At 28.7% G+C, this 11,702-nt stretch overlaps 1 protein-coding gene across 2 annotated transcripts in view; it reads left to right on the top strand.

The window, feature by feature from the left end:
- The first annotated feature begins 177 nt into the window (after positions 1–177).
- Positions 178–11,702, top strand: part of Pex1 (peroxin 1) — a 24,280-nt gene continuing 12,755 nt past the window's right edge. Inside the window, exons 1-9 of one of the 2 annotated variants that reach the window (XM_014436895.2) lie at positions 178–343; positions 465–692; positions 3,849–3,963; positions 5,174–5,718; positions 7,208–7,479; positions 9,891–9,994; positions 10,075–10,182; positions 10,697–10,844; positions 11,065–11,227. In XM_014436895.2, coding sequence (XP_014292381.1) covers positions 248–343; positions 465–692; positions 3,849–3,963; positions 5,174–5,718; positions 7,208–7,479; positions 9,891–9,994; positions 10,075–10,182; positions 10,697–10,844; positions 11,065–11,227 — 1,779 coding nt within the window. In that variant the 5' untranslated portion in view covers positions 178–247. Of the gene's footprint in view, positions 344–464; positions 693–3,848; positions 3,964–5,173; positions 5,719–7,204; positions 7,480–9,890; positions 9,995–10,074; positions 10,183–10,696; positions 10,845–11,064; positions 11,228–11,702 lie in introns of both variants that reach the window. The other variant, XM_014436894.2, reaches the window with a different exon arrangement.

The raw sequence follows: 11,702 nt of genomic DNA, 5'->3' as shown, positions 1-11,702 counted from the left end.
TTCTTCACCAATATCACAATTGAGGATGCTTGTATAAAATTTATTTATGCCTGAAATTTATTTAAAATAATGAAGTTTACATTATAAATTTTTAATTTATTTAAATTCTTAAAAATTTTAGTATTAAATTACATTGCCATCAATGTGTAATAAATAATTAAGAGAAGGCAACTATCAAGTTTAGGTTAAGCACTGAAGCTAAGAAGGTTATGTTTTGGAAGAGGGATGACTTAAAAGATTTCTTAAAATGAGCAGTGAAATTGTATTTGTTCGATTTATTAACGTCCCTAATTGTTTTATACATTTATCAAAGGATAATTATGACAAGCTTATAGGACCGTCGGTAATAAAATATATAATGCATTGTTGTTTTATTTAACCATTTCATTTCCTTAAATTTTCACTATTAACTAATTTTAACTTTTTTCAGTATCTTTATTAATTGATAATAATATGTTTTGTAGGTTAGAGGCCTTAAATTAGTCACCTCTGATGGAAGGGAACTTTATTTTTCCTCTTATCCTGTACCTTATGCAGGTTTAACTAGTGAATGTATAGGCATTAGCAATAAATATGCAAAAGCCTTACAACTTAAAGAAAATGAAGAAATTATTGTTAAACCTGTTTATAATATTGGCTCTATCCAGTCAGTTAATGTGACCCCGGTTTCTGAGGATGACTTTGAGATTCTGGTACTAGTTTATAATATATTTGATTTTAAAAAATATTTATCTGTATTACTTACCAATTTATACTTGGATTGAAAAATTTTGCGATGCAATACATTTAACTATTAATGGTTTCTTTGGTCTTGGGCCCCAAACAATGTTTTCCTAATTAAAACTATGCTGATTTATTTTAATTACATCTATTACTTTTGTACTATTATTTGATATCTGATTTGTTGGCATATATAAGAGATTATTATTTGAAGAAGGTACAAACCTTTCATACCTTTTATTGAGTTTGATATTAAAATTAAATTCTTATAATCATGGCCTCATTAAAAATGGAATGAATAACAAAATAATAGGCACAGAATAATCTTATTTGATTCTGTTTTTTGTTATTTAATTTCTATAACTAAATGCATTGGACAGTTACTTAAAACATTGATCAAATGATTAGTGTTCATTTTAAAATTACTTTTGAAATCATTAATTATATACTTAGTTTGGGACCCTGAGGATTATTTTTTGTACTATCAAAGATAAAATTAACACTCCCAAAATATGTTATTATATCTCTGTGTATCACCTCTTTCTATTTATATATTACTTCATTAATTTTGAGTCTTTTTGTATTAAAATATTTGTACTAAGCAACTTAAAAATTTTTTATTTTTGTTGATGTAATTTAAATAATTTTTTCATTTAATGGTTTATATTTCCACAGTATTATTTTCATTTACCTTTTCTATCTGACCATGGGCTTATTCAGGTATCTTACACCCTTCCTACTCTGTTGTCCCCTCCCCCCTTCCTCCGAACTATTTCCTTCCTAACCTAAAATTCCTCTCTTCCGAAACCCTAAAGCCTGATCTAGATGCTATCCAGTTGGTCCCCATTTACTCCTCAAATTCCGTCAATTCAATGGCTGAAATCTTAACTACTTCCCTTCACACTATTCTTGACCATCATGCTCCTCTGCTAACAAAGACAATCCAAAATTTCCTGGTCCCCTGATTAAATGCCACACTGAAGGAGCATATGAAACAGGGATGCAGCAAGGCAAAGGTTTATAAGCACTCAACTCGCAGAAGATTACATCATCTTTAAACAACTACGAAACTGCACCCAAGCCATAATATGGCTTGCCAAATCTCTTCATTTCCATCAAACTCTGTCCAGCATTTCTAAATCTGTAAATGCCCTATTTACCTATTATCAAACCTATCCAAGCCTTTAGAATGTGTTGTTCAATCGCGAATATTCCAGTTTCTCGAGCAAAGTAGCCTTTTGAACCACTTTCAGTCTGGATTCCGGCCAAGCTACTCCACTCAGTCCACTAAAACCTCTTAAAACAAAGTTCTGTGTAAAAATACAGCCATAGACTAGCAGAAACTCACTATTCTCATTCTCAATTTTTCCAAAATCTTTGATTCTGCCCGCCGTATTATCCTCCTTTTTAAACAGAGTCTCTTTTTCATTCAATAATAATAATATTCTTTATTGTTTCTGGGATTGATCCCTTTATAATAATATTACAGATGTCGAAATTAGGCTTTAGAGCCTTGGAGTAAAATACAAAATAAAAATGACATTGCAAAATGTCATAAAATATGATGAATTTGAAAAAATAAAAAAACAACAATAATTAGCAAACCACATAATATACATATTTATAAGTATTATAAACGAAAATCTGAAACATTAAATAAAGAAAATATATAAACCTTATTTGAAACTTTTAATTGTTAATCTTCCGGAATTAGGTGGTTGAAGATACAAGATTTGAAGATTGGAAGGATATTAGAAATATCAATGAAGGAGGGAATAGAATCCCATAGGGAAGAGAAACGGATGAGGAAATATCTACCAAAGAATGCGGTAATTGGGCGGTTACATATAAGTCTGAAGGCCGTGAGCGTGTATTGTGGGAATGCACTGAGGATTTAAATTGAAGGATATCAGAGATGTATGATGGACGGCGGGATTGGATAACTTGGTAGAGAAAGGAAGCAAGAAAATAATTACGACGGAAGGAGGACCCTGGAGACCCCAAAGATGAATCATACAACAGGAACAGGAATGTTGTCCTATCCATGATCGTTGGTATGGGATTTAGTGCTTTTCAATGGTTCCAATCCTTTCATACTGGCCATTTTCAGTATGTTGTTATTCCCTACCTCTTTCTATGGGCATGCCTCAAGATCCCTCTCTATCCCCTACTGTTCTTTCCATTTTTGTCAATGACCTGTTCTCCATTCAGTATTCCCATTATCATCTATATGCAGACGACACAAATTTATCTTTCCTTCAATCCTCATGGCATCTCTGATGCTATTCTTAGACTACAAGAAGACATTAATGGCATTTCATAAGACATTCAATGAACTTACATTAAATGCTGAAAAGACTAAAGCCAAAATAATCAGATCTCCTTCTTTCCTTAAATCAATTCCAGGACCTCCCAAGCTTATTCTAAACAATACTCCTATCTCATTCCACATGTTCAATACAACTTGTTTTTGGGATCACCAGAGATACACATAAAACCCAGTTTTATTCTGAGTTGAAGTGGCTCTGTCTGTCCTTTTAATGTCAGTATTTCCTGGCTTCCTTTATATTCCAAGTACTTTTATCAGTGTCTGTATATCCTACAAAACTTGCATTTCAAATTCTCAGTCCCATACTATCAGTTCAGGTTCATCTCATGTCTACCCACCACTTCATCTTACTGATGCATTTAACAAATCCTTTTTTACCCGAGCTGCCTTTCCCTAGAACTCCATTCTCTTTACCATATGTTATGTATACCCTTCCCTCATTAAAAATCCTACTATTTAACCAACTTTTCATTCTCCAAACTGAACTAATATTGTAGTGGTATAGATAATATAAATATTGAACATTAGCATTTATTAATTGTAATTTGTAACCACCTTTTTGTTTTCTTTTTTATGTATATAGTTATTTATTTTTCTGCTGTACCAAAAAGTATTGATATGAGATTATAATATAAGTACGCTCACATTGTTTTTGACCAATATATTATGTAACCTTATAATTGTTCAAATGATCACAATCTTAATGGTCCTCTTTATTTATAAATCAATATATTTATTTGTAAAGATTTTTTATTTTTATTTTGAATGGAAAAGTAAAATAATATAAATATTGTTTCAGCGATCTTCATCTTTGGAAGTTGAAGGATCTCTCTTGAATCAGTTGAGAATTATCTGGCCTAAACAAATATTTCCAGTTTGGGTTTCAAGAAATGTTTCTGTAAATTTAGTTGTTGGTAAAATCTTTAAATTTTACAAATCTTTTCACTGTTTATTATAAACTATTTATATTTTCTTTTATCCTATTTGGTGTCTTGTAGAATCGTGACTATTTTGTTATAATTCTTCTGGACTATAATATCTTGATTTTTAAAAGTTTTAAAATTTAACTTTGATAAAAAAATGTATAGTAATGCTTTTCTCTTCTCAAAGAGTTGCAAAAATGTTAACTCATAAAGTTATATTTTGAAAAATTCTGTTACTGCTATGTATTTCTGTGAAATCATTTTACAATTTCATAAATTATTGGTATATGTTTTGGTTATGTGAAAATAATATAGAGAATAAATAAATTACAAAATGTCGGTCAAGTACATTGGTCAGTATAGCTTTCTTACTATTTTTATCTCTTAGGAATTTTTTGGATTGGTAATAAGCCTATATTTCAAGATTAATGATTTGTCGTTTGAGAATAAAATGTACGGTACTAGCAGTTGTTCAATCATAGGTGTATCCAGAATGGATTTTTTTGCATGATTAAGTGGAAAGGGGCAAAATCCCTGGAAGTTTAATAAGAAATCTATAATAAATAATATCACATACTTTTATCTTATTCTGAATTATAAATATTTATATTGCTTATTTGTAGAAATATGATGTTTTCACAATAAACTTTAATCCATTTATTAATATTATTGACAAAAATAAAATCCTAAAATTTTACCCCAAAATTATAGTTGGAACTAGGCATTGCACTGATTGTTTATTACTTTAGTTCCTTTTTGATTCAGCAATAAATTTTTTTTTTGCATTTTTTATCATGATCTGCATCAATAATTTTATTCTAAATTTCTTATGAATAAATTAAATTTTAGAATCTGAGTTTGTTTTCTTAATAGATGATAGAATTATGCAATGTTCTCTCTGACTGGTTATACCATTATTTTCTCTGAGATCTGATTGGAATGAATTGAGAATTAACAGAACTGCACTTTTATAAATTTTATTATTTTTCAGTAATAGTACCTAAAATAAAAAGTAATGACCTAAATTAATAAAATCTCCATGTTGTTTTATAATTAAATAGGATACTAAAATAGAATTCATTAAGTAGGGTTTCCTATTTTTTAGGGTTACTAAATACTAGTTTAGCAACCCTAAAAACAATTTAGTAACAACATTGATTGTTTTTAGTTTTTAATTTTAAATGTATTATTTTTCTTACAGATTCTTTTTCTCCCAGTTTGAATTATGGTCGATTAGAAGAATATACAGAAGTTGTGGTTTGCGATGTAGTAACAAAAAATGACAAGGAAAAGATTAAACCTTCTACATCTATAGAGCATATGACTACTTCAATAAAAAATCTAAAAGAAAAACTGATGGAATCTAAAACACTGAAGTTTCGCTGTGTTCCCTTAGATAAGGCGCCCAAACAAGACAACATATTCAGTACTCATCCATACGTTGTTTTTGCCTCTGAAGAATCAATTCCTGAATGGGCTCTTACTACTATTACATCTAATAGAAAAACTGTCTGGAGATTGAGAAAAAGTGATGAGGATGCTATGAGCTGTGTTGTTAGCTTATTAATTATAGAACTGAATGAATGCAAAAAGAGCAGTGACCATAATTTTAAACACCTTTATATTTCAAATGTTTTAAGAAATCAATTAGGTTTGGAGCTTGGTTTGAAGGTTTCTTTAGACTTGGTTGATTACAGTGAAGTGGCTGAAATTACAGGAATTTTAATATCTCCTAATTTTGATATGGTAAGTAATAGTTATCATTGATTAACAATTAAATTAATAACATATGTATGTATACATTGCCGTACTCAAATATGATTGATTGAATTAAATGGAAAGTATTTTGGACATAAGGTAAGTGTAGTGTTATGTAAATAAAACTAATTCTACAATATTATTGGGAGAATCTCCCTTCCATAATTGAATGTAGTAACTTGTTTTTTAAGCAGTACTCTATCAGACTTTCAAATCCTTGTAACAATAAGGAAGCTGATTTCAAAAGACTTTTTGTTTTAATTTTTGTAATTTTAGTGTTTATCTTCAAGTTTATTTTAATTTTTTTCATAATCTAAAGAATCAAAGAATTTGCCTCAGAGAATAAAACGAGAGACAAGAGTTCTTATGTTTTCTTGTTAAATATTTCCTGTTCCTGCAGATATAGCTGTGGAACAGAGCAAATATTGCTTTGTTGTTAGCTTATTCCTTCCTGCACAGCATATGGAGTATGATTGATGTTAATGACACTAAAAACATTTGCTGATAGTTTCATAATGTAAGTTCCTGAAACAAGTTGATTAATTGGTACAATTTTAAATTTTGAGGCCATGAGGAGAATGATTTTCATTAATTAACTGCTGTATTATGGGTGGCTAAGTAGTTAGTCATATTTGCAATCAAAGCTCTTATATTATTTGTAGTGAAGTGAGTGTTTATTTGTGTAGGTTATGTTGTATACACATTATAACCCACATAATGTGATTAATATATGACTTGTTGAGACATATAAGTTTCAACCAGCCATATAACAATTGTAGTCTTATTTATAAGATTTATGTATAAAACTTTTTAGATTAATTTAATTTTTCTGAACCTAATCTTAGTTCATATTAATTTAAGGAAATGGTTGTAATCTAGTATAGCATTGAAGAAATTAAATTTAATTTAAGAAAAATAAAAATACTAGTAATAATTAATATTTTCTAAGTTAAAACTGATGTCCTAACAAATTTGAGTTTTGGATTTTTTTTTCTGATTACCAAATAAGTGTGTGTATAGCTTATGTTATGATATGTTAAATCATCCAACTCTTAATTTAGTTATTGCAGAGGACAACTGTGACAAATTATCAATGTCGAAATGATACTTCCTCGATTTTTTTTTTCAAAATTATATTAATAATCTTTTTTGCAACATTAACTTTTCTACCTTAAAATAAGAATGTCACTTCACTTATTAAAAACTTAATTTCTTTGTTTTGTTTTACTCTATTACCTGTTTTAATTGTATTGCTGATATTATTAATTGCACAGTCAGTTTTATGTTTATGCTGTTCAATTATTATTTTCTTCAAAACTTTAGTCATGAAGTTAACATAGTCCTTGTATCTAGAACAGAATTTCCTACACTTCCTTTGTAGAAGTGTTCTTTTATTCTCTTATTTATCTTTAAAAATAATTTTTTCTTATTATTATTATTATATTATTTATAAAAATAACTATTTTTTTTTCAGCAGGATAAAGAGAAATTAATTACTCATGTTTGTGAAACTTTCACTCGAGCTGTTAACCAGCATGGTGACCTTCTTTTAAATACTAAAACTAGTTATCCTCTAAAACAAGGAAGTATTGTTGTTACTTTAAGACCTCTACATATTGAGTGGACTTTTGTTAATGCACATAAAATAAAGGAGTTAACTATTAATTTAAATGAATATAATCAGCGTAATGACCAAATACCAAAGAGTAGTAATTTAGTTTATCAACATGAATCAGGAAATTCTATTGTGTAAGTTTACTATTACTAATGTACAACCTTTATTTTTAAGCTAAGCAAAACTGGTTAAAATTTAGGATAAATTAGCTGCAATAATAAACCTGGTTGGTCGAAATATTTGAGAAGTGGACGTCTGTTTTACTGTACTGATTGAATCCTCTTCAAGTTATGGCTTGAAACATTAAATTTTCTCTTTATATTCATTGTATTAGTTGGCTTTGTCAGGATGAAAAACATGGTTTTACTAATACTTTTTTGGTACACAACCATACCATTAGAGGCCAAGTCGTTTTATTATTATACTGACCGCACTTTCTCTCAATAATTTTGTCAGAACCAAACACCTTTATTAGTGCTTACCTCATAGACACAGACTGTGTGGGACTGATTTATTTGTAATATCCTCTGTAGATGTTTATATTATTTTAGCTTTACTCCTAAAAGTCTTATTGTTATATTAGTTCAAAATTTTACTATTTTCTAATTTGATTAAGTTCATTTTATCTATTATTTCTTCATATACATAGTTTGATTATGTTCATTTTATTTATTTTTCTGTTTATATACATATAGATATTTTATTTTATTTTTTTAAATTTTGGTATGAATGCGTTCATTTATCACTATTACTCATTGTCCAAGGTTGTTGCAGATTGTAATATTTTCTATAAATAAATAATTACCTTTTCTTGTACAACTTGTGAAAGTATACACATCAATAGTTTAACACACATAAACAATTCAGTATTTGAGGTCTATTATAAAAAAAAAAAAAAAAAATCAACCAGGAAATAATGGTAGATTATTAAGTAATTTTTTAAAAATTTGAACCTTACTTAGTTGACACCTTCTATGTAGTAACTTAAGTTAAAATTTATTAAACTGTTATCCTTCATCCTGTTCTTTATTATGTGGCTTCCTATGTTAGAGGAAGAACAATACACAAGTTCTTTGAAAGTACAGTATTTACCCAGGAGAAAGGTGAATTCGCTGAAGAATTTTGTACAGTGGAAGGTGTATCGTAATGCAGCAGTATTTGGTTCAGGCAGTTCAATTCTGGGAATAACAGCCTTCAAAATGAGCCTTGATAAAGTTGCTCTTTAGAGGTTTATGGTACTGAATCGCTTGGTCTGTTAGGCAGGATCCATTTGCAACCCGTTAAGAATTATTTTCCAGACGTTTCATATACTTCAGTAAGTTGCTATTTTAAACAGCTTTATGTACAAAAGGTATGATCAAGATCAGATCCTCATGACTCATCAGTAACCCAAACTCAGTAATAAGCTGTTTAATTTGTTGTTATGGGTGTGACATAGAGTTATAAATACTGGCTAATACCTATCTAGATAAAACTGTATTCATATATGTATCTACCTATGTAGATAAGGGCAGTGGAAGGGAGAGAGTAGTGGAGAGTGCAGTAACCACGCGAGTGTGGAAGGACAATATTAGCTTGTCCTAAGTTGAAAGGGTTTGTCGGGTGTCATCTCCCTACTTCTAGGAGGGTTCAAGGCTGTGGCAGAGAGGAGATACTGGATGATCTTGGGTTCCATGGCAAGTGCCAAATTTTTTATTGCTTTTGCAATAAAAATTACTTATGAAGACTCCAGTGGGGTCTGAAATGAATTTTTATTTTTTTTCTTGTTTAAATTATACTATGGTATATAAGTGTGATGAGTTAATTCTATAGGTTTTATTATTTTTTTGTTTATATAATTTTTTTTTCCTTTGTATAACAGACTTTTTTGTTTCTTTCTTTATTCTTTTCAAAGTAGAAATCAATTCTATTTTTTGCTGTATTTTATAAAAGAAAGTTTTATTATTTATTTTGTTTAAGATACTTAACAGCAACGAGGAAAAAAATTGCTGTCACATCGTAGGCTAATACTCCGCCTTAAATATATAATTCAGTTTCATAAGACTTTCCCTTTTGAGCTAGGCTATTAAGACATGACACACAGGCCATTTTGTGAGACTTGGATTTCTATTTTCATTGGAAATAAGTCCCTGAAACCAATACCATTATAAATTCAGTTATTTTCATACTTTAGACATTGTTGATAGTTACAGTATTCTTAATCAATTTTGAGATTATTTCATGATATTTAGATTTATGGAGTCCACTGCAAGATTGCATCAATAATAAAATGTTTATTCCCATATTAGCCTAATATTTTGTTATTTCTCTCGATAACATCATGAAGTCATTTTAAGACCCACCATTTGAGACAACTAACAGAATCCGATTGCTACATTTCTAAATTTTAAATACTCTGTTCTTATTTTTACTTTTATCAGATAAAAAAAAAAAAAAAAAACAAGGAATAAAAATAAAATGAAACTTTTGGTTTGTACGAATTTTTAAAAATGTTTCTTACTCCTCGTTTCAGTATTCATTTCATTAATTAAATTTTGATTTATAGAGTTTTTGAAGAATTATTTGAAAAGGGAAAACTGGCCATAGAAATTTCGTTGGCACTGCAGGAAATAAAAAGTTATAGGTTTTATGATAACATTATTTATGTTGGTAAGACATTTTTTTATTTTTTGCTATAAGTTTATTTTTGTATGTAAAAATTTTAAAGTAGGGCTTCATTTAACTTTTAGGAAAAGCTGGCTCTGGCAAAACATCATTGGTTAATTATCTTTTGCATAAATTGAATGGGCCACCATTTTACATCTATACAAAAACTATAAATTGCTGTTTACTTAAAGGTATGCAAGGCTACTTACAAAGAATATTCTCTTATTTACTCTAAAATAATTAATGTTTCAAAGTTTATTGACTTCACGATTTCAAAAATAGTGAAATTATTTATAATTGGGAAGTTCATTCTAATTTTTAATGTTGATTGTACTTTGGAATTATCAATTGGTTTATGATATGGCCCATGCCTCAGTTAGCAATATTCTCCATTTTGTTCTGTTGTATGATTTTTCACGTCCTTCAGGGACTATATTATATGCACAATGTATATATTTTTTTTATAAAGACTTTGTTCATTTTGTTTTTGAAAAAGGTTTTATTGGGTACTTGAAAATACAACTAAAGCATTAAATTTTAAATCTATTTGCCCTAGATAAGTTTCTTTTTCTTCTCTCATTGAAATAACTACTTGAAACTACATTTGCCAGAAATATGTGATAATGGTGAAGCATTATGGCTACTATGGCTCGAGTGATTTAGTTTCTACAACTGAAATAATTTTGTTTAAATTTAAATTTTCAGGTAAGAGGGTTGAGACCTTAAGTAAATATCTTACAGATGTCTTATCAAGCTGTGCCATGCATGAGCCTTCAGTTTTATTCCTTGATGATTTAGATATATTATCTGTTTCATTAGAAGATGCTTCTGAACAGGCCTTCCATTTGATTCGGTAATTTTTTTTTTTCATTTCTTAGTTTGAAATAAATTTCTTTTATCATTACAGTTATATTTTTACCATCAGTAGTATTATTTCATAAGGCTAACAAAGAATGATTCCCTGTTTCAAGTGGGCATTCAGCCTCCTAAATTTTTGCTAAGAAGAAATATATAACATTTGTTTTTTCTTGGATTAACGTTTTCATTTAAATTTTCTTCTTATTCTTTTTCAGAATAACCAATAAATTGGTTGAAATGATCCAGTCCTACCAGGCTAAACATTTTTTCTCAGTTGTCGGGGCTGTGAAAAGTTTAGATAATATAAATCCAAAACTATTTTCAAAAAAAGGGAAATCTTTTTTTTCTACTGTTGTAACTGTTTCTGACCTTTCCACAGTAAGTTTGTACCTTTTAAATTCTCTTTCTTTGTTGATGTTTATTATGTTTTTGTATTTTAGAAAATTCTAAAACTGATTCTTTGGTGTATTTAAAAAAAACAAAAAATTAGCATTTGTTAGTTTAGCAGTTAAAAATTCAACTTCAAATAATTAATAATAATTTTATATGTTTGTTCGTAATGCAATTATTTATTTTGTTGTCTGAAATAGCATGAGATACTAAAAATAATTTGTGACTTAAGGTGTTGTTCCTAAATCATTTCTTCCACACTTTAATATCTTTCTTCAATTTTAATTAACTCTGGAGGATGGCTGATTTTTATAATTAAAAGAGAATGATTTATTATATGGATTTATATATAAGAAGATGGTCAGGGTTGCGGTCAAAAAAAGAACAAATAGTTTATAACTATTTTAATGTCCGACATATGTATAAATTTTTACAGTCAACTATATATTGTAATAATTTTATA

This window comes from Halyomorpha halys, unplaced genomic scaffold, assembly GCF_000696795.3.
Source record: "Halyomorpha halys isolate HHAL.00 unplaced genomic scaffold, Hhal_1.1 Scaffold2145.1, whole genome shotgun sequence".
NCBI classification, from domain to species: Eukaryota; Metazoa; Arthropoda; class Insecta; order Hemiptera; family Pentatomidae; genus Halyomorpha; species Halyomorpha halys.
This window is presented reverse-complemented; position numbering and strand designations above follow the sequence as displayed.